This window comes from Notechis scutatus, chromosome 3, assembly GCF_049901735.1.
Source record: "Notechis scutatus isolate UNSWTSFEM ecotype Mainland chromosome 3, rNotScu1.2, whole genome shotgun sequence".
NCBI lineage: Eukaryota > Metazoa > Chordata > Lepidosauria > Squamata > Elapidae > Notechis > Notechis scutatus.
Window position 1 is genome coordinate 108,608,255 of NC_142011.1, and position 24,602 is coordinate 108,632,856.

At 36.1% G+C, this 24,602-nt stretch overlaps 1 protein-coding gene across 1 annotated transcript in view; it reads right to left on the reverse strand.

The window, feature by feature from the left end:
• Positions 1-24,602, reverse strand: part of DDR2 (discoidin domain receptor tyrosine kinase 2) — a 77,979-nt gene that overhangs the window by 19,939 nt on the left and 33,438 nt on the right. The window contains exons 7-10 of the mRNA XM_087960925.1: positions 24,348-24,531; positions 23,621-23,864; positions 10,756-10,818; positions 4,175-4,305 (exon numbers count right to left, since the gene is read on the reverse strand). Of these exons, the coding sequence (XP_087817051.1) occupies positions 4,175-4,305; positions 10,756-10,818; positions 23,621-23,864; positions 24,348-24,531 (622 nt within the window). The remainder of the gene's footprint in view (positions 1-4,174; positions 4,306-10,755; positions 10,819-23,620; positions 23,865-24,347; positions 24,532-24,602) is intronic.

Below are 24,602 nucleotides of genomic sequence, written 5' to 3' on the forward strand. Positions count from 1 at the left end.
ATTTCTGCACATTCACAATTTTTTTGAATAATAAATTGTATTGGTAGTATATTAGGTGATTACCAGAATTGAGCCAGTGTGAAATATGTGCCGCTGTTAGGATATGGATAATCAAATATTTTACTTTTGAGGGATAACCTTCCTTAATGATACCCAGAAGATACAAATTAGGTTCCACTCCAATCCACCCTGGACAATTTCTTCTAATCAAGTTTTGATTCTAATCCAAAAAATTTTGACCACTGGGCATGTCCACCAGAGATGGAAGTAGGTACCATGATTCCCTTTGCATTTCCAACAAGTTGGATTGGATGTTGGATATATTTTTGCTAATCTGGAGGGTGCTAGATGCCATCTATATATCATTTTATATAAGTTCTCTTTATAAGACACAGGTTTAGTTATTGTAAAATTTCTCTGCCAGATTTCTTCCCAGTCTTCTAAGTCGATATTATGGCTGAAATTTCTTGCCCACGCTATCATTGGTCCTTTCACAATTTCCTCAGCTAATTCATATTCCAATAGATAATTACATAATTTGGATATAATATTTTTATCTGGGCCCAAAAGTATCTTATCAATTTTAGTGCTCTTTGATTCTATTCCGAATTCTTTTAAATCTTTCTCATATCTTATTGCTATTTGGAAACAGGACCAATGATCAATCATTATTTTTGGGTTTTCTAACTCTTGGGTCAATTTGAGCTTTCCTTCTTTGTCTAAAATTTGGTGATATTTGAGCTTTTTACTGATGTCCATTGTATTAGGGTGGAACATTGCTTCCATTGTTGACAACCATAACGGAACTTTAATATAATGGTTTTCCCTAATATCAGCCCAGGTTTTTATCAAAGATTTGCGTAAAGTATGTCTCTGAAAGTATGAGTGACTTTTACTACTCAGGTTCTACAAGAAGGCATGCCACCCTATTTGTAAGCTTTATCCTTCTAATGTTAGAATTCTTTTGTTTCCAATTTAATCCAATCCTTTATCCACATTAACATTGCTGCTTTATAATAGGTCTCCCAGTCAGGGAGACCAAAGCCACCTCTGCTTTTATTGTCTGGTAAATAAATTTTCTTAATTCATGACTTCTTGCCTGCCCAAATGAATTTCATAGTAATTTTATTCAATTCTTTGAAAAATGATTTATCCAATAATATAGGGATTGTTTGGAATAAATAAAGCAATTTGGGTAGAACATTCATTTTAATTATGGCAATTCTGCCTAATAAAGAAATCTGCATTTTGTTCCATATCTCCAAATCTCTTCCTATTTGTTGTAATAGTTTAACATAATTGTCTTCTTTCAAAGTTATTGTTTTGGGTCTTAACCATATACCTAAATATTTAATCTTATTGACAATTTGTAATCCCATTATTTCTTCTAGTTCTTTTTGTTTATTATTTATTATATTTTTAACTAACATTTTGTTTTTTTCTTTATTGATTTTCAACCCTGCTAGTTTACCGAATTTATCAATTTCTTTTAATAAGGTTGGTCCTGACTCTATTGGATCCTCTATAATAACAACCACATCATCAGCAAATGCCTGTAATTTATATTCTTGTCTTTTAATCTTAGTACCTTTAATTTCCTCATTCATTCTAATTCTGTCCAGTAATGTTTCTAATATTGTAATAAAAAGCAGAGGCGACAATGGGCATCCCTGCCTGACACCCTTTTTTATTTCAAAAGGATTGGTAAATTCTCCATTTATCATTACCCTTGCTTTCTGAGTTAAATAAATCGAATCTAACATCTTTGCGAAGTTATCCCTGAATTTCATCAAGTTTATCTGGGGTTTCATAAATTCCCAGTTTAGGTTGTCAAATGTCTTTTGTGCATCCAGGAAGACAAGAGCAACTTGGCTTCCTGGGTGTGTTTCATAGTATTCTAATATATCAATTATCATTCTTGTATTTCTAATCTGTTTTATGGGAAGGAATCCATTCTGGTCAGGGTGAATTCTTTCATTAAGAATTAGCTTCAGTCTTTCTGCCATCACACTCATAAAAATTTTGTAATCTGTGTTTAAAAGAGATATTGGTCTGTAATTTTTTACCTGGGTGGCATCTGCACCCTCTTTAGGGATCAATATAATATGGGCCTCTTTCCACGATTCCGGGACTCTTGCCTCTAATAATACCTCATTGCAAATCTCTAGGAACAAATTTTCTAGTGGTTCTCCAATCTCTTTGTATAATTCGCTTGGCAACCCATCTGGGCCTGGAGTTTTATTACTTTTTTGTCTTTTAATCACTTCTTTTAACTCATCTAAAGTTATTTCCTTATTTAATATCTTCCTTTTATCTTCCGTTAATGGCTGTAATGTGCTTTCTTTCAAATATTCCTCTAATTTGTTTGCATCTATTTCTTCTTGGTTATATAAATTCTCGAAATAGTCTCTTGCAATTGTTTTCTTTTTCTCCAATTCCATCTCTAATATCCCATTATTATCTTGCAATTGGTATATAATTCTTTTTTGGTTTTCTTTTTTCAGTTTATACGCTAACCATCTTCTGGGTTTGTTTGCGTATTCAAAGTAATTTTGTTTTGTGTATAGCATTGTCTTAATTAAATCTTCCTGGTCTAATATATTCAATTCATGTTTAAGTAATATCAAGTCATTTTTAATTTGTTTGTCCCCTGGGGCTTTCATTAATTTATCTTCTAAAGCCTTTAGTCTTTTTATTAACAAGTTTTGTTTCTTCCACTTTTCTTTGTTTCTGTTGGCTGTATAGGCTATCGATATACCCCTTCATTGTGCCCCAAAGAATTTGCAACGAGGTATCTTGTTTTTTATTAAACTTAAAAAATATCTCTAATTCTTCCTTAATTTTTTGAGTGTATCCTTTTTCTTTCAGTAGTTGTGGGTTAAGTATCCACCGAGCTTTCTTGTAAGTTTGAATTTTCCAAGTTATTTGCAATGGGTTATAATCTGCCCAAGTGTTGGTTAATATTTCTATATTTTTTATATCCTTGAGTAGATCATTATTCATCCATGCCATATTTAACCTTGACCAGGATTTATGTAGATTGGAGTAGAAGGTAAACTGGGTCACTTCTGGATTCAATTTCCTCCATGCATCTACTAAATCTAGTTCCTCAGCCATATCTAAAAAACATTTAGGCAATGTATTTCGTTTTATATATATATATATATTTGATCACTGTTTATTGTTAGAAATTGCATTAAATTCACCAATTATGCAGATCATAGGGTTGCCTAATTGTATTAATTTTGCATATAGAGTTTTATAGAACTCATTGTGATTTGTATTGGGGGCGTATATCACTACTAGTAAGATCTTTTTGTTTTGTATAACCACCTCTACAATTAATATTCTTCCAATCTTATCATTATAAATCAGTTTCGATTCTATTATGCATGCAAGGGCTAAATTGATTAATGATATATAAAGGCTTAGATCTCTGTAATGGTAGTTTATTTTTTCAACTTCAGCTGCCGTTCGAGGCACAGCTGCAGTTAAAAAAGCAGGAAAAAAGGGCTTTTTCAAAGGCTGCTTCTCTGCACGCAGCATGCTGATGACGATTTACAGGCGCGTGCCGGCAGCATGCAGGGAAGCACATCGTAAATCACCGAACCTCGTAAATCACTGAACTGGTAGTTAACCCTGTCGGATCCCACCCCTGCCTATTACACATGCAAGGGCTAAATTGATTAATGATATATAAAGGCTTAGATCTCTGTAATGGTAGTTTAATACTCTGACAATCTCAGCAGAGGCTGACAAAAGCTTAATAAGTATAATAAATATAATAGTTCTAGAGATCATAGATCACAGAATTGCATCAAAATTCTTTTTGTGCAGTATTTTATCCATATACTTATCAATTTATGTAGATAGAACGGAACAGGGAAGGGCAGAATCAAAAATAACTTAATAGCACATAGTCACTCAAAGTCACAATTATATCAAGATTCTTTGGGTGCACGAGGAACTTATGTGTACATAAAAAGTATGCATGAGCATGCACATGCTTGCACATAGCCACACACTTCCCAATTTGTATTAATGACCTTTAGACCAAAAGTTAATGTCATTAGCCAATTTCAATAATATTAATATGTATTGAGTTCTAGCCATTAAACCAGACATTAACCTCATTTATGATATGGACATACCTAGCATCTGCCTGTAATCTTACCTTTTCTAACATCTTCTGCCAAAACTGCCTCCACAGAATGATTACAATGATAGCCACAAGGATAAAGATGATGGCCACTAAACAGCCAATTAAGATGCGAGTGTTGCTGTCATCTACTTTGAGAGTAGGATCTGTAGAAGAGACAAGGATAATTGTGTAGCATACATTTTAGGTGAAATGATAAAAACAAAGACAGGATAGCCAACTAGCTGCCAATCCTTGTGGGATTCCATTCCTTTCTTCCTCCAAATTACCATTAGTTGTTTACCTATTTTGAAGCAAGTCTTTCTGTCATAAGAATATTGCAATTTCTCATCAGTCATTGATAACATTTCTCTTTCATGGGAGGTGGGTGGCTATAGAATTATACAATTTATATTATAAATTAAATAAATAATAGTAATAGCACTTAGATTTATATACTGCTTCACAGTGCTTTACAGCCCTCTCTAAGCAGTTTACAGAGTCAGCATATTGTCCCTAACAATCTGGGTCCTCATTTTACCGACCTTGGAAGGCTGGAAGGTTGAGTCAACCTTGAGCCTGGTGAGATTCAAACTGCCAAACTGCTGGTAACCGGAAATCAGCAAATTTAGCATGCAATATGGCATTCTAACTGCTGTGTCACCGCCACCACATAATAATAATATATAATAAATCATTTATTAACTAGAAAGATACGATTTTCTCTTACCATGATAACAGTTTTTTAATGTGATTTTTTGAATTAAATAGATGACAATTACTGTACCCAATCTATCACATAAATAACAGCTGGATAACCCACCAAGCATAACGAGACTTTCATGAATATCTAAATTAGTCTAATCATGCTAACAGAGTGCTGGTGTTAGTATTAATGATGATCTAAAAACAGAACAGTATCTTTCAAAATGTTCATTTTTATGTTCATTGTTTGAAGCATAATTTCAGGTACTATTTTTATTTTTTAAATCCAGAAGCAATTGGGGCCAAGGCACTTGACAAACCATGCTTTACTACATAAAATTGCCCTAAAATTAAGATATTTTTTTTTAGTGGGGAAGTGTGTGCCTTTGAGTCAATTTTTGACTCCTTGACAACTGCAGTTTTCCTGGCAAGGTTTTTCAGAAGTAATCTGCCAGTATCTCCTTCCTAGGGCTGAGAGAAAGTGACTGGCCCATGGTCATGCAACTGGTTTTGTGCGTAAGGTGGGATTAGAATTCACAATCTTCCAGTTTTTATCCTGATGCTGTAAGTATTGCACCAATCTGATTCCCAAGATAATGTCTGGAGACCCTTATCTGGCTACTAGATTTTGAAGATAATGGCAGCGATCATTGCAGTTAAAAGTTTTGTTGTTTTAGTTTAGCACTGGAAGATTTCCCTCAAGGATTGAACCTTTGTTATTCATTTGGCACCAAAAAGACCTTTTATTATTAAATTTTGAAATCTTTTATGGGTTGTCTATGTTTTACTGTGGTTTTTTTTAATTTGAACAATTCTATCTTCCAGGAATAAAATGGAGGTATACAAAGGAGCTGCATGAAAAACACATGACTTCCCTCCTCAATTTCAGTCCTGGGAAAAGATGCTAAACCACCCTCCTCCATTTTGTTTCAGATTCTTTTCTCAGCAACTAAATCATTTGTCATGCTGGAGGCAGGCCCAGGCGGCATGGAGAAAGTTAGTCTCTCCTTAATCCTAGGAATGTACTGTATGATGTCACAATTGAAGGAAATAGATTTGTAAACTATCTCTATAACACTGTGCTGTTTCTTTACATTTAATTTGTTAAGTATTTGATATTTTATTTACCTATCAGTAGTAGAAAACCTCTGTCTAAGGGCTATAAACCTTTCACTGCAGGAAGGGTTCTCAAGAGAAAGATGTATTTCCTTACAGAGGTGTGGAAAGTTACTACTGAAGGCATCAGAAATAGTAAAGAACAGAAGCAAAATAGAAGTGAAAGACTGAAGGTGGTAAAGAAAAAGGTTTTGAGAACCTAAATGACAAGGATTTAAAAAGTTGGAATCCAGAAATAAGAATGAGAAATTCCTTTTTTGATTTAAAAAAAACCCTTGTAAGTTTGTATGTTTTCATATCTGTACTTCTTTAATACATGGACATTGTTCTATTTTTATTTTGTTAAGTTTTTTTCTGGTTTTATAAACATTACCCTTTTATTATTTAGTTTTATACACAAACATGCACACTAAATAATTGCACCTTCAGTGTCTCAATGACATTGAATCTGGGAATATCTCTTAAGTACCATTGAAAAGATAGCCTGGACAACTAATTATTTTTCCTGCAATGTTGCACGTATCAAGCTAACACAAGAGAGGTGAACACCTTTTGAGGCTGGTACTGAATGTTGGAAATGTAAGAAAGTTCATTGATTGTTATAACCACAAGTCAGAACATATAGCATACCATATACTAAGAAAGTGCTATGAGTGCTTCTGAAAAAGGGCTGCCAAGGAGGACATACCAAATTCCAAATTTAGAAAAATATTTCCAATTTAGAAAAATATTCCCTTTCACCTCCAATAGCATCCACTCTGGCCAGAAGAATCCTGCTATGGGGGCGGGGGTTGGATTCTGTATATAAACACACACATACAATTTTTGTGGCACTCAATAAAAATACATTTATGAATATTTGCTTAGAGACCCCAACAGAGGGAGGGTGGAGCTGGTGTCGCAGCGGTGTAATGCACAATCTTGATTCTCCAAGATCTCAGTCGATATCTTCACTGCTGGACGGTCCCGACAGACCTAAACCGTCCCGTAGAGACGGTGATCGATAAGGGCACGTCCTGTCGATCCAATGGACATCGCAAAGTCCCTGGTTGATCCAGGAAAAGCCCTTTTGCTGGCAGCGGAGAGGCAGCCATTCAAGCTGCTGAAGCTGGGACAGCTCCAGAACAGAAGAGATTGAAAGAAAGTGTGTCAGTTTGGTGAGATGAATTTTTACTTATTATTTTTTGAAGAGAACACCCTGAAAGTTTTAAAGTGAAATTAAAAGTGAAGAGAAAAGAGTTTAAGCAGCGAAATTAAGCTAGTTAAAGTGAAAGTTATTTTCCCCTTTTTATTGGAACTTTGAATTAGGCAAAGCTTCTTACTTTCAAACTGGACTGGTCTCTTTTAAATTTTCTATTTTTGCTTTTATTTTCTTAACAATTTTTTTGAAAGCCTGTTTTGATTAAGACTCTTCTTTTTGATTTGAGATTTACTTTTTTTTTTTTTAAAGGAAGGATTTCATTTTCTCTTTTTGTTCCTGGCACTGGATACATGAGGGGGGAGTGAAAGTGAAGGGAAAAAAAGTAGCACTACCATCTAGAGGCTTGGATATATTGTTTCTTTTTTCTTCCATTTGTTTATGTATTTGTGCTATACTCAAGGACTCTGAGCTTTGCACTGGAAAAGATAGTGGGATGAGCATGGCAGATTGTTTACACAGGTGCCTATCTGTGAAACTATAGATAACTAGAGTCTGGAGTTGAAGTTGAAAGAAAGAAGAATGAAGTGACCTTGAAAATACTGGAATTAAAAACTTTGAGTTGATTTATTAAAGAGCTGTGGATATTTAGTGGCAGTGGCTGGTTTTACATTAGAACTGTTTGTTACTTTTCACTTCCCTTTTTACTCCCCCTCCAGTCAGATTTTTATATTTGGATTTCAACTTTTTATTCCAGGAACTAGAATGTAATTTTTTTATTCTTTTTTGCTCTCTTCTTTTTCTCCTTCTTACTAAGATAAATAATTGGATTAAGGTATACAAGTGCCTGAATACTTTTTTCCCTTATTTTTTGGAGTGGCAATTGCCTGCCTGTGCTCTTTTTTTTTCCTTTTTCCTTTTCTCTTTTTTCTCTTTCTTTCTTCACAGATAAGTACTACAAGATGAGCAGAAAGACAACAGCCCCAGCTTCCTCAATACCAATAGCCTCTTCACCATCTGGAGGACAATGGTCAATACAGACAATCTTAGAACAGGAGAAAGAGAAGGAGCTGACATTACAGATAATTATGCAAGGAATTCAGAAGATTGAAAAGAGAATGGAGAATATTGAGCAAAGAACTGAAAAGACAGATGAAAAAGGAGAAAATATTCAACAGATGATAATGAAATATGAAGACAGATTCCAAAAAATTGAAGAAGATATACAAAGGGACAAGAAAATTGGAGATATTGATACTCGATTGAGCGATGTCAAGAAGGGCATGTGTGAACCATTAGGATGGGAATTCTACTTAAGATTTCAAAATGTAGAAGAAGGAAAAGGTGAAAATCTTGCTGAAATAATGACAGAAATGCTGGCAGAAGCATTAGAGATAACCAAAGAGAAAATGATGGATGGGATGGATGAAGTGTTTTGGGTCTATACAAGATATGCAATGAGAAACAGACTACCAAGAGAAGTTTACATCAGATTTACTAAAAAGATCATCAAGACATAGATACTGCAGGTGGCAAGAGAGAAAACATTAAAGTATAAAGACAAAGAAATTGTGGTACTGAAACAGGTACCAAGAAGAGTAAGAGAGATGAGAAGAGAATACTTATTTTTGACCAAAGAGTTACTTAAAAGAGGAGTAAACTACAGATGGTTGATGCCAGAAGGACTCTTGTTCACCTGGCAGGAACAAAGACACAGAATTGACACAGTTGAAAAAGCTGAGTTATTCTACTTAGAATATCTTAGAGGAAAGGAGGAAGAAGCAAGAAAGGAAGAGTCATTAATTGAATTCCAGGAGGAGTGTATAGCAGTAATTGAAAAAGAAAAAGAGGAAGGTGCAGTAGGTAGTGTACCCAGAGAGCAATGAGAATTAAGATTTACTAGAGCAATAAACCTCCACACACACAAAGCCTAACATGGATGAAAGAAAATTGATTACGATTGACATAAATGGACTTAATTTGCCTACCAGAAAGAAAGAAAGAAAGTATTTCACAAATTAGAGAAATTAAAATTTGATATAATTTGCCTACAAGAAGTACATATCAAAAAACAACATGAATATATATTGAAACAAAAAAAATTAGGGAAATTATTTACATCGCTGGCACAGTCTAAAAAAAGGGGTGTGGTATTGTATATTAAACATACAATTTTGGCAGAACTAATTTACACAGATGACGATGGAAGGATTTTGATGGTGGAAATAATGGACAATAATGTTAAAACACTTTTAATTGCAATTTATGGTCCGAATGATGATCAAGAAGAATTTTACAGGAAATTACATATGAAAATAATTTAACTGGACTATGTTAATATTTGTATGATGGGAGATCTTAATGGAATAATTAATGATCGGTTGGACTATGAAACACAGAAATCAACAAAGAAAGTTAGAAAGATACTACCAAAATCTTTCTTTCGAATAACAGAAGAATTTAACTTAAAAGATGCATGGAGAGAGAGAAATGTGGAAAGTAAGCAATACACTTTTTACTCAAACAGGCATGTATCATGGTCTACAATAGACATGATACGGATGTCAGCAGAATTACTGGCTAACATACAAGAGATTGAAATAGAAACAAGCACCTGGGCAGACCATAATCCTGTGACAGTGATTTGGAAAGGATATAAGAGGAGATCTACATGGACTCTAAATAAAACACAATATTAAAAGAAAAAGACTTTAAACAGAAAATAGAGAAAGAACTTGTTTTCTTTTTTAAAGAAAATAGAAAAGAGGATACATCTTTACAGAATCTCTGGGACACGATTAAGGCCTACACAAGAGGCTTGATAATAGACTATACAAGGAAAAGAAATATAAAACAGAAAAAGATTTTCAAAACATTGGAGGATGATTATAAAAGACTGGAAGAAGACCTACAGTAGTCCCCACAAAAAAAGACATTAAAAATAAAATGGATATAATTAAACATAAAATGGGACTAATGGAAAAAGAGGAACTAGCACAAAAAATTAAAAATGCTAAACAGAATTACTTTGAAGATGCAAACAAACCAGGCAGATGGCTAGCCTATAAACTGAGAAAGGAAAGAGAATCAAGAAGGATTAGTCAATTAATAGATGATCAAGGCCAAGCTTGCTATGGAAATAAAGAGAAGAAAAAAAATTATACAAGATTACTGTGGAAAATTGTATTTTCAAGAGAATATTCAAGAAGAAAAAGTTAAGCAGTATTTACAGAAAGTGAATTTACCCCAGATACCTAAAGACACTGAAACAATGCTAGAAGGGAATACAATGTCAACTGCATATAAAGAAAATTTGTATAAAATATAATATAGACATATATAACCATTGGATGAAAGTATATAAATTTTAAAACAAAATTTTGAATATTTCTTATAAAATGATGGAATAAATAGTTTAGTCATGGATGATTAATAACAGATAAATATATAAGCATGTTAGTTTGACAATGTGAAAATTGATATAAACTGGGAGTAATGACTACAAAAGGATAGCACAAAAGATTTGTAACCAACTGACACACTGTATGTATATAAAATGGAAGATGGTTTTGTTTTTATGTTTTGTTTGTATATGTTTGTCTTAAAAAATAAAAACTTTTTTTTTTTAAAAGAGACCCCAACATAGCAACATACATACCATAGATAGTGGGAGTCACTGAAGATTCAGGTAGGGCTCCAGAATTGTTGTACATAGCTGTATCTAAGAAAAATGAAGAAAGAAAGAAAGAAAGAAAGAAAGAAAGAAAGAAAGAAAGAAAGAAAGAAAGAAAGAAAGAAAGAAAGAAAGAAAGAAAGAAAGAAAGAAAGAAAGAAAAGCATTAGTCATATTCATAGCATAGTAGAGACAATTGCAAACTTTTGCTTTAAAACAATGATCTGACTCCAGTATGTTGGATATCAGATCCAAAGCTGTCTGTTTCAAACTGCATTTGCATTTGCAATGAATATGCTTGTTAGAAAAAGAAGGCATAAAGGTATAAGTGCACTGGATATAAATCTAATGTTTTCTTCAGGCACCAGCAAGGACCATGCATTATTACTGATAACAATATCCCACTTTTGTAAGTATTTGCTAACTGAAGAGAATATGCAATCAAAAATAAAATAAATCTAGCAAGCTGATTTCAAATACAGTATAATCCATACAAACCAGTGATGGGATTCAAATAATTTAACAACTGGTTCTCTGCCCTAATGACTGGCTGGGTAGGCGTGGCTGGGTGGTCATGTGACTGGTGGCCGTGGCCAACTTAACATCATTCATGTTGAAGGGTACCTCTCCTCGCCCAGCCTCTCCTTGCCTAGCCTCTCCTCGCCACGCCTGGCCACACCTGGCCCCTTCTCTCACAGCCACTCCTTGTCACACCCAGTCGCTCACCTCACTTGTGGAGTAGTTTTAAAATAAAAAAATGTTTGCCTTGTGCAAATAAATAACAAACATCTTGACTTCAGGTTTGAGGCATCTTGCAGAGCATTAGTACTCATTCTAGTCTCCTTTCCTACTAACAGGTCCATCTCAGATTGTAATTTGCCAAAACTTCTCTTTTGTCTTTTGCATCATTCTATGGGATTATTCTGAAATATTAACTGTGATGTTTCCAGCTTTACAAGTTTGTTTCCTCCAACCTTGTTTTTGCATGCAATTCTTGTTTTTTTTTAAAACCAAGTTTTATTAATTTTTTCAAAAACAAACAAATCATCATTAACCATTACATACTTAAACCTTTTTCCATTATAAATTTAACAAGTCAGATAAAACCTTAATTCTATTTTAAACCATTTCCATAAAGCATACAAAAACCTCTTATCCAGTTTCTCTTTACCTCTCTTTACTCTTATTCAGTTTCATTATTATTGTTTCATCTATTTCTTTCTGACTTGACCACCATCATTCCCATTCTATACTTCTGCAAGGTTCCACTAATTCTCCCAAAAACATAAACACACAACACATATAACATAAAGAAAACAAAAAAAAATCTTTTAGGAAAGTAACTTGGCCCCAGATATCTCTCTCTTCATGAACTTCAATTATATTCATGCTCATCTTACATATCATTACTTATTTTATCTACCATTCTAAATCTTCTATATTAACTTCTCCACACATTTCACTCTTCTTAATTCTATTTTAATTAATCCATCTTAATTTGAATCATTACATTTATATCTTTTGTCCATTCTTTATTGTCCCTTATAATAAAAAAAAAAGAATTTCTCCTGAAATCACTAATCAGAGTATGATGCCTTTCTGTCTCCCCTCTAAATTAATCAAATTAACATTTAAAATAACACCCAGTACCCAATCCGATTCTGCTTGGTACATTCTATCTAAATAATAAATCCAAAATAATTAAATACATAGTTAAACAGTAAATCTAAATGTTGAATCTTATAACATTCCCATTGTCTTTTCCAAAAACAAATGCTATAATAAAAATTTTATAATAACATCAATATCATAATCTTATTAAACTCTTTAATTAAAACTCAATATTCTAAACCTTCCCTTTAATATTATTAAATTTAAAATCAATCATTACTAAACATTTCAACATTTTAATCTTTTATCAACTCTTAAACCATTTTAATTTTCTATTTCTAATACAATGCTACAATATCATCTTATGTACCTTGCAAAACCTTTTTAAAGAATTTATACTTTACCCTTTATCCCTAAAAGATTCCTTTTTCCCATCTAATTTCAAAACTTTGTAGCTTTTCTCCACCATTTTCCTTCCTTTCTTCCCCACCAAACCTTTCTACCCCAAATTCTTCTAGCCTCTGCCTTACTGGCTTCCCTTCTCTGTTGTGTTCCTTTTCCTTTTGTTTACTATCATTATGTTGATTTTGCACCTTATTTTTTCCCTTCTTAAATGTTTTTTAGATCTTAAGTCCTTCATTTCTCTTCCTTTCCCTCTTCCTTCTTTCTTGGTTAAATTCTGAAATTCATTAAAGATGGCTTCTTCCTCTCCTTCTTCTTCTTCTGCTGTCTTCATCTGCTGTAATGTTTGTTGATAGTTAGCAAGCGCCATTTCTAAGAAAAGGAAGGCTTCCCTCACAGCATCTCCACCATTTTTTTTGTTTGCTCATATTCTTTTCTCAGTTCCTCAACAGAAAAAGCCATTATAAATCTTTTCTTTTCTTTTCCCCTTCTTTCTTCCTACAACAACCAAGATATTTCAAAAAAAAAAAAAACAGTCCCAAAGTTATCAATCAGTCCAAGCCAAGGCAAAGTTCTCACTTTCTCTTCCTGGGGTAGTATCAATCAGAAAAAAGAAAGTACAAATCTGTTTCTTAAAGTCTTATTGCAATATATTTCAGTCTTCAAATCCTTAAGGCATCTCCTCCAACAGTCTTAGCACACAAATATTTTTTTAGTCCTCTCCCTTCTCACTTATCACTTAAAGCCAGTTTTTACCTTAAAAAAATAGGTTTCTTAATATCCACTTATTAAATCTGTAGAGAAGGAGAGTAAACTTTCCTTTCAGCACCACCAAGCTGCCGCTTATTTTCTCTTCTAGAAGGTATCATTCAGAAAGCCATAATTTCCAGGAGTTTTGTTAAGTATATCTTAGAGTCCCGGGACCAAGAAAAACTTTCTCTTTTCAAAAGCTTTCTCCACTTCCTCCTGCGCATTCTTACCCGGCTGCCAGCTTCTTTGTGGTGGCCATTGCAGACCGCCGCTGCACTGTCTTGGGAAAAGGGGTTCTGCCGGCCGGGAGGGGTCTGCAACACCCCAAACCCCTTCCCGGATCCCCTATCTTCAGCTACCCTGCAGGGTAGCCTAGCTCGAACCCGTCCGGATCGGAGCACCAAAACGGCTAGCGCGGCGAGGGATCGCGCAGTCGCAAATCCCTGCCGCCTCATGAAGCCGACAAACCGGAAGTTCTGTTTTTGCATGCAATTCTTACATGTTATTTTGACATTCCTTCCTCCTCTTTAAACAAAGTAGTAGTTAAGGTACTGGCCTAGAAACCAAGAGACTCTGAGTTCTAGTCCCATTTTAGGCTTGAAAAAAATGGCTGACTAACCAGTCACTCTCTCCCAGCCCAAACTACTTCTTAGATTGTGGTTGTGGGGAAACTAAGAGGAGGAAGGAAGTTTGCAAGGACAAGGTAGGTTCTCCACTTTGAGTTCCTTATAAAGTAATAAAGGCAGGATCTAACAAAATAAATAAATCATTTGTGAGAATGATGTCCTTCTAAAGGAGAAGGGGCGCTGACTGCCTTGTCCCATGCCTTACACTATTGCATTTATTTCATTTTTATCCAATTTATTTTTCTCTACTTTTTGGTTTATTTTAAATGATGGCAAAGCCTGTGAAATTCTTACCTGTTTCACATGTCAGGGTTATGTGCAGTGGTGGGATTCAATTTTTTTTACTACCGGTTCTGTGGATGTGGCTTGGTGGGCCTGGCAGGGGAAGGATACTGTAAAATCTCCAGTCAGAGGTGGTATTTGCCGGTTCTCTGAACTACTCAACATTTCCACTACCAGTTCTCCAGAATGGAGGTAAACTCGTCCATGTGACTTACAGGCAATGGCAGCAGAAATCATTAGGCAGCTACATTAAGACCGAAAGGTGGAGGCACCAGGGTGCAAAAAGCAGAGGATCTCAAGGAGAAGAGAACTGAGACATCCACTTTTCATCAAACTGGCACAATCTAGTCAACTACAGAAAGGTAGGAAAGTCAACCATGCCTCTTTTATGTGCTCTTTCCACTGGAAATTTTGAGGTTGTTTCAAACTGACAGTGCAAAAGTTGCCCCAGCCCTACAATGATCTTTCACTTTTTATCTAGAGGAAGTGCTGACAGGATTTAAAAAGCAAATTCAACCATGCCCATTTTTCCATTTAATCAATTTTGCCAAACATCTCCCCAACGCACAATAAAATAGCCTTGTTCCAATATTTGAGGGGCTCCTACAAAAACGGGGGGATCCGTCTATTTTCCAAAGGCACAACAAGAAACAATGGATGGAAACTAACTAAAGAGAGAAGCAACCTAGGACTAAGGAGAAATTTCCTAAGAGTGAGACCAATCAACCAATGGAATAGTTTGCCTTCAGAAGATGTGGGTGCTCCATCACTGGAGGCTTTCAAAAAGAGATGGGACAACTATTTATGTGAAATGATATAAGGTCTCCTGCTCTAGCAGGGAGTTGGACTAGAAGACCTCTGAGGTCCCTTCCAACTCTATTACTCTATGTTCTCTATGTTCTAAATTGGGTGCTTCACAGCAGAAGCAATACAGCAGGCTGGACCACACATGCATTACATTCAGGGTCTATATGATGAAGCTTGTTAGGGTTTGAGGAATTAACCCCTAGCAGAGTATTGCAGCAGTAGTCAAGCCAGGCAGCCAAACGAGAGCGGAAGGGCCCCAGAGTATACACACACTGAACACAAACACTGTTTGTAGTTTAAATAGTTTTTAATCCAGTTAGAGTTTAAGCATTGTCATTCAGTCCATTAATTCATTCACAGTATTTCCATCCAGTAAGACTCACTAGTATAGTCCAAGTTAAGAGTCCTTGCAATATCTTTATCAGCCGATAAAGATATCTTCTCCTCCTCCGGTTTCACTCTCCAGAGAAACAAACGCTGGATATTCAGCAAACAGTAGCAAACAATAACAGTTCAGTCTCAGGCACTCACAGTCAGTAATCTCAGTTAGTCGCAGCAAGACACAGTTACAGTAGCACACAGTTACAGCCAGCAAGCAAGCAGATCACAGTAAGCTTTCCAGCTTCTAATGCTTCCTTATATAGTAACTTCTAACCGCACCCTTAATCGGCTAATTGCCTGCTGCATTGTGCTTAAAGTGATAAGCACTTAAACCATGATATCTAAGTTTTATATATTTATTCACCCAAACCATATTTGGTATCAATGTTATACCTAACATACTCCCCTTTTGGGTGAAATAAATATATAATACCTTTACAATCTTATCCCATATTTTTCACAACTCTCCTGGTGCTTACTGGCACCTTGGGCTTTAGTAAAATTATCAGCTAAATTGTCCTCCGACATACAGTACTCTAGCTGAATCATCTTACTTCTTACAGATTGTCTCACGTTTAGGTATCTTAGATCTGTATGCTTGCTCCTTGTTTTTACTCCAATATTTGTGGCCATTTGAATTGCTGCCTGATTATCTTCATGTATAATTATAGGATAATCTACAGTTATACCTATATCAATTAACATTTGTTTATACATTATTAACTCTGTACATAACAATGATAAACAGGAGAATTCTGCCTCCATAGTAGACAAACTTATATGCTGTTGTCTAATTGACTTCCAGCCTATTAATGAATTACCCAGCATTATGGCTGTTCCTGAAGTCGACTTTCTAGTGTCTCTTTCTGATGCAAAACTAGCATCTGCATAAGCACTCAAAATTAAATCACCCTTTGGTTCCAAATACAATGAATAATTCATTGTCTTTTTAAGATATCTTAATATCCTCTTAGCTGCAATCCAGTGTCTTTCACATGGTGCAGAATTGAATCTAGCCAACTGATTCACACAGTACGATATATCTGGTCTAGACCAATTACTAATATAACTCAAACTACCAATTAAAGATTGATAAATCACCTTATCAAACTCAGGGCTTTGTTCATCAGTGTTGCTAAACTCCTGACTCATTGGAGTCTTAGCTGGCTTACAAAGCTCCATCTTGTAATCTTTTAGTAATTTGCTTATCTTATCTTCCTGAGATATCTTAAAACCTTTCCTTGTTTTCTTTATATTCAAACCGAGATACTTCTTTATCTCCCCTAATTGCTTGATCTTTATTCTCTTTCCTAATGATGCTATTATTTTATTTGCTTCATCATTAGTTTCAGTAATCAAAGCAATATCATCTGTGAATAGTAATAATAATGATACTTTCCCATTTGTCTCCCTTTTAAACAGACATGGATCGGCTAAACCAGCTTTAAATCCTATATTGTCTAGTACCTTTACAATATACTGGTTCCATTCATAGCCTGATTGTTTAAGACCATAGAGGCTTTTCTTTAACAACCAACAATCATTATTATTCTTATTTTCACTTTTAATACCAACAGGTTTTTGCATATAAATAATATGTTTTAATGGGGCGTGCAAGTAAGCAGTTTCCACATCTAGATGGTTAACTATATAGTTTTTACTAGCTGCCCACACTAAAGCTGCCCTCAAGGTTGCTGCCTTAAGACTAGGTGCAAACACCTCATCATAGTCATTGGCATTCTGCCTAAAACCTTGGGCTACTAACCTTGCCTTATGGATTAAATTACCATCCTTATCTGTTTTTACCTTAAATATCCATTTGCAGCCAATGGATTTCTTTCCTGCAGGTAATTTGGCATTTTCATACACCTTCATATCTCTTAATGAATTCAGTTCCTTATTCATTGCTGCATACCATTTTTCTTTTTCCTTATTAGGATACTTTTTAATTTCTTCAACAGAATTAGGAACTTGATTAATCTGGCACACTGTGTTAGCCTGGTACCTATCAGGCGGTCTAGATACACGTGTAGTTCTTCTGGGAATTACAGGGCTTACAGGAGGACTTTGTTGAACTACTACCTGTTCATCTTCCTCATCCTGTTCAGCTATTGAATCTGTTTCTTCCTTTATGGGCACTATTTCATCCTGTATTTGTCTCTTTACTTTATTTTTAAAGTTACAGGGATAACTAATGGGATTTCTATAGGATTCAATAATTACATCTTTATTGGCATCCTGTTCTAATTTCTCCCATCCTTCATGTTCTAGAAATTGGGCACTAGCACTACATAACACTTTAGATGTGCCTTTCTCCCAAAATCTATATGCCCTATGGTTTGCCTGATAACCAACGAAGAAAAATCTTTTAGCTCTATGTTGCCCTTTTTTTCTGAGTTGTGCAGGAATATGCACCCATGCTGGTGCACCAAATGTGTGCAGGTAACTTAGATCAGGTTTCCTGCCATGCCATCTGGTGAATGGAATTTCACCTGTTGTTGTATTAACAACGTTGTTCAATATGTTATTAGCACACATTGTAGCCTCCCCCCACAAAGAATCAGGTAACCCAGAATCATTTAACATTGTTCTAACCATTGCCTGTAGTGTTTGTCCTCTTCTTTCAATAAAAGCATTATGTTCTGGCCTGTATGGAGCAGACTTCTTATGCTCTATTCCAGCTACCTTAATTCTGTTCTGGAATTTGTTATTAATAAATTCCGTGCCATTATCTGTCACCAGGGTTATCAGTTGTCGTTTAGACTTTCTTTCAGCAAACCTAAGCCAATTGAAAAAATGTTGATATGTTTCAGTTTTGCTTTTCATTAAATAGCAAAACCCATATCTAGAATAATGGTCCATAATGCTCAGTATATATCTAGCACCTCCCATACTGGGTTTCTTTGGACCTATGATGTCTGCAAATACCACTTCTAAAGGTTCTTTTGTTTTGAAACCATTTAGCCTATTTGCAGGCAATACCTTGCTCTTATCTTCACAGCAAACATTACAACGCAAATATTTATCACAAGGTTTTAACCTTATTCCTTCAGATAACTCAACTGTACGTTTTAGCATTTTAAAATTTACATGCCCCAAACGCCTATGCAATAAATGGATACATTCTTCATGAGGCTTTATATTATTAAATACAGTTTGTGCCTCCCTTTCTTACTATTATCTAAGACATATAATGTTCCATTTAAAGCTGCAGTTACCCTTTTGTTATCTTTTTCAATTATGCAATTATTATCTTTAAAAGTAATTACATAACCTAATTTATCTAATACCCTTACTGAAAGCAAATTAAACTTTAGTTGCGGTACATACAACATTTTTATATCCTGGTTTATGTACGGACAATGTGCAAAACCTTGACCTTTAGCTTTCAGTTTCCAGCCATTTGCAAGTGATATATGTTGAGAACTTGTAGACATTTTTATAAATTTTGTCTTATCTCTTGTGATGCAGTGGGATTCGCCACTGTCAACCACCCATAAATTATTCTTCACATCAGAATTGCTAAACGTGGCTAGTTCAAATGCTTTCTTTGGCTTTTTTACATTCTGGCTTTTTCTCTTTTTGCAGAATCTTGCCAAATGTCCTCTGCCTCCACAATTAAAACACTTTTTAATTGTGTATGCTGTCGAAGATAAATTCTCTTCTTCCAGGTGCTTTACTTTGCTTTGCTGGTTTCTTTCAAACTTTGAAGATAATTTCTCTTCTTTCTTATCTTCTCTCAGCTCGTCACGCTCACGCCTTCTTCTGGCTTCTTCTAATAGCCTGCCTGTAATCTCGGTTAATGAGAGACTTTCTTTTGGCAATACTTCCAACGAAGTCACATAATCATCATAGCTTTGATCTAATGAAGATAATATTATGTAGACTTGTTGCAGTTCATTAAATATAAGCTCTTTTTCTTGCAAATCTTGAAAAATGCTCTTCATACAGTTTAAATGAACTAACATATCTCCATTCCTCTGAAGATGCGTTCGAAAAAGCTTCCGTGTAAGATTTATATGTGCTCCTACACTGTCCCGAACATAAATCTTCCTGAGGTTCTCCCCAGCAGTTTGCAGCATTTTCTTCTCCACGAATATGGACAAGCTGCTGATCACAGAGAGTCAGTCCTATGATGCATAAAGCCTGCTCATTCTTCAGTTTAAAGTCTTGTAACTTTTCTTTATCATCATCATTAGCAGGATCCCAGCTACTCACATCTGGTGGGTTTGCTATAATGTCCCACAAACCTTCTCTGCGTAGAAGTAAACTACATTTCATTGACCATGAAACATAGTTAGTTCCATCCAGCCTGGATATCATGGACAGTTGTGACAAATTTACTTGTGCCATTACTCTTCAGATATTTTGACTATTTTAAACTAATTAAAACAGTTTGTTTTTACAGTAATGTGCAACTCACACCAACTCTCTCTGCTATATCCTGGTTAGTTAGACTATGCTGCTGGGCCCATAACCAATGTTAGGGTTTGAGGAATTAACCCCTAGCAGAGTATTGCAGCAGTAGTCAAGCCAGGCAGCCAAACGAGAGCGGAAGGGCCCCAGAGTATACACACACTGAACACAAACACTGTTTGTAGTTTAAATAGTTTTTAATCCAGTTAGAGTTTAAGCATTGTCATTCAGTCCATTAATTCATTCACAGTATTTCCATCCAGTAAGACTCACTAGTATAGTCCAAGTTAAGAGTCCTTGCAATATCTTTATCAGCCGATAAAGATATCTTCTCCTCCTCCGGTTTCACTCTCCAGAGAAACAAACGCTGGATATTCAGCAAACAGTAGCAAACAATAACAGTTCAGTCTCAGGCACTCACAGTCAGTAATCTCAGTTAGTCGCAGCAAGACACAGTTACAGTAGCACACAGTTACAGCCAGCAAGCAAGCAGATCACAGTAAGCTTTCCAGCTTCTAATGCTTCCTTATATAGTAACTTCTAACCGCACCCTTAATCGGCTAATTGCCTGCTGCATTGTGCTTAAAGTGATAAGCACTTAAACCATGATATCTAAGTTTTATATATTTATTCACCCAAACCATATTTGGTATCAATGTTATACCTAACAAAGCTGCATCATTGTCCCCTCCGGGATTCCCCCCCCCCAGAAGAAACAAGAAGTAGCCAACACTGCAGCAGCTATAAAAGGTATTGGGGAGCTCCAGGGAGTATCAGCTGATCACAGAGGTGTTATTTAATACCTTTTATAAAATGAAAATATTTGTAATCTTGTCCTTCTGAAGGGAAGAGGTTAATTCCATCCCTAGTTGGATCATTGATGGATTTCCCTGCCCTAATACTGTCAGTTTGTTTTGTTTATTCAAGGCAGGTGCCAGCTGCATTCTTGTAGTTTTCTTATCGGAACTAAGTATGCCTGTTAAGTAATTCTTAGCTGTCTGCCCGGAGCTATTAACCGAAGGGAGAGAGAAGGGTTTTTTTAAAACCCTCTCTTGCACTTTATTTTCAGCCAGTTTGCTGAACTGCACAAAAAGTTAGTTACCAGTTCGGTTGAACTGTTGCAAACTGGCTGAATCCCACCACTCATACAAACCCATAATAATGGACCTAGAAGAGGAGTGTCAAACTCAATTTCATTGAGGATTGCATCGGGGTTTTGTTTGACCTCAGGGACGGAATGGGCGTGGGTAGGGTGGGCATGGCCAGCTCGAGATCACTTGTGTCGGGGACACCTATGGTAGCCAAGTGCTAAGGTAGGATTTCCCTGAGACCCCCCTCCCTCTCACTATAATTTTCCTTTCTTCTTCCCTCCCTCCCTTCTTTCCTTTTCCTTTTCCTTTTTCCTGTTCATTCTCCTTTCTTTTTCCTTCCCCTCTTTTCTTATTTTTCCTTCCTTGCTCTCTTCCCATCTTCCCTTCTTTTTCTTTGTCTGTCCCTTCTTGGATGCTCAAATGCAAAAGGGGAAAATTTCTCTGTTTGTTTTGCTTTCAGTTTGTTTTGCTAGCCCTCTGCCAGCAAAATGCAGCCCTATTGCAGAGAAAATGGAACTTGGGAGGAAAACACGTGCCACCCTGGGCCCCGTTTTTTTGCCACAATGGCCTCTTGTAGCCATTTACCAGAAAAACAGAGCTTTGGATGGGTGCGTGTGGCCCCCCCGGGCCCATTTTCAGCCGTGATGGCCTCCTGCAGCCCTCTTCCAGAGAAAACAGAACTTGGGGCAGCCACACGTGGCCCTCCTAAGCTCCGTTTTTGCTGGTAGAGACACCATGGGCTGATCCTTTGTTGTTTCCAGAGTGGCCCCATAGGCCAGATCTTAGCGGGGCGGATCAGGCCCACGGGCCTTGAGTTTGACACTCCTGACCTAGAACATATTATCAGACAATGACAAGCTGAATCTGGCAGCAACACTGTAAACCAAAATTTCTGGACTGGTTCCAAAAGTAGCCTCACATAAAGTAAATTATGGCAAACCATTGAGAATGATTGGTCACATCTAGGTCTGACTTCTCCAGGAACAGTTACAATGGAAAATAATCAAAGATACATAACTGGTAAGAGGTACGCCTCACCAATTGGATGGTTCTCCCTTCGTAGAGAAATATAGCTGTCAAAGCTGTTCTATTTAGATTTTACAACAAATGCATTAAGGGCAGTGGTAGTGGGTAGACCATGATCCACTTCACATAATTTGCAGTACTATAAATAAACAGACCTAAAGAGTATAACCTGCAGTCTGCAACATGGCCACAGCCTGTGAGGCATTTATCTTAGCCCATCATGAATGAGCCAAAGAAATAGAGGAGGGGGGCAATATAATTTAAATACAATGATTACCAGTTCAAAGCCTGGTTTAGAAAGGATCTCGTGCAAAACTAAAAAAACAATATCTGCCTCAGATTCTTTTGATATCTGTGATCAGCATTAAAGTTTCAGCTTCTGACAGACTGGAAGCAGCATTACTGTTCTGAGATTAAATTGAATTAAATTGAACTAAAATGGAAGGAAGGAAAGGAAGGAAGGAAGGCAGGAAGGAAAGGTTGGTTTGTTTAAGTTTTTTTCCAGCGGAACATAAGATTCTTTTTCAAAAAAGGGGACAGGTTCCTTTCCCAATAAGTCAGGGGTGTCAAACTCAAGGCCCAGGGGCCGGATCTGGCCCACGGGGCTGCTCTGGAAACAACAAAGGCTGAATTGGGAAGAGAAGGTTTGACAAGGTTTTCCTCCTCAGAGGTAATGCCATCTACAGAGACCCCCTCTCCAAAGCAAGCCTTCTCAGTGATGGCCTCCTTTCTATGCAACAGCTTACTTCCAGATATCCACTCCATTTTCATCTTATCGAACTGCAAAGACTGTTCAGGAAAACATGTATGGAAGTGAAGGTTTATTCTACCTTTGTGGATGACACTGTTATAGTGTGCTGATTGGGAATGTTTTGTGGAACTAAATTTTTAAACCCTCTGTTATGTTTTTTTCCCCAGCTGCTCAAAGCCTGTGGGAATTAAGCAATACAGAAGCCTCAGCAAGCAAAAATATACAGTAAATCTCCTATCAACATTGATAAAAACAATGACTGCTATCTATGGAAGCCTAACAAGTGTGACGCATGTCAGCCCGACCTGCATGCATTGGAATGCCAAGTTCAGCAAATTCTTTCTACAACTCAAAAGGAAAAACTGTTTTAGTCTATATTATTGACTAAAACATTTTCCTATTTTGTCTCCTTAAGAAGGCCAAAGATCTTGCGGGAAAATGCTGCTGACAAGGCATTAAGTAGTAGCATTGCAGTAAGCCCTGACCCATAAAATCCAATATAAAGTCCATCATTGTTTATGAACCACCCAGAGTCATGTAGGTGATGGTATAGAAATTTGATAAATAATCTGTAACTTTATCTCCAGAGTTTATTTATAAGTAACATCTTAGATGAGGCTATTTTTGCCCCTTTTGTGTATTAATGTATTAACAGTGATTTCAGTATATTACTCTTCCTTTAACACCCTGAATTCCCTTCATCGTACCTGATTGGAAGGTAATCTCACTGAACATCATCCAGGTATCAGCAAAGTAGAACTGGCATTTGATGGCATTAGCCATCCGATGGAAAAGAGGTACTGTAACAAAGCGAGCACTGGGATTGACATCATCTAGTACCAGTAATGAGGAGACAGTGTTTGGTTCCCATTCAGTTGCATCAGAGCGGAAGTAACACTGCACCTCCTTGAAAATCTTTACTCCTTTGGCAAACATATTGTTGCAGTGAACCTGTGTAATAGAGATAGATGTTCTATAAACTGGTCACATTTATTTACTTCTGAAACCATGATATAAAACCATGATATAATATAAAATATGCTGGAATACTACAGTATGCCCCTACTTTCCAGTTGAGAGTCAGCCTGTCTATGAAATAGCAAGTTTGGAAAGCAAATTTATATAACTCAGGGGTTTCAATTCATCTCTATTTCAGCTTGGTATTCATGCTTATGTGAACACACTAATATGCCAATAATTCATGAGATATTCTGAATTCACAGGAACGTTGCCAGGGTGAGCAAATTCACAATTTTCTGCTTTCATTTGTTTTTATTTCTTTTAATTGCACATAAACAAAATTCACTATACAGAGAAAAGATAGGTACCATTTTTGGATAGAGAAGATCCCTCAACTCTCCAATGCACTCTAAATAATATTTAGTTTGCAACCTAAAAGGAATTCTGAATGCAGCCTCAATTTTGACAACTAACCTTCATGGTGGTGAAATTTCTGATTCGGTCAAATTCAAAGGTGATTTCCACATGTCCATTTGTGGTGCTTTCATTGCTCCAACCAACATAGTCATAACCAGGCCATACATGATATTCGTGGCTCTGGCTGAAATCATCCAAGCCAGAAACCCCATCTGTTAGCTGTCCTAATCCTTCTGTCATGCTGATGTCAGTCATATGAGAAGGAAAAGAAGAGGACAAGATTAGCATTTCCTTACTGAATTTCCACAAAAT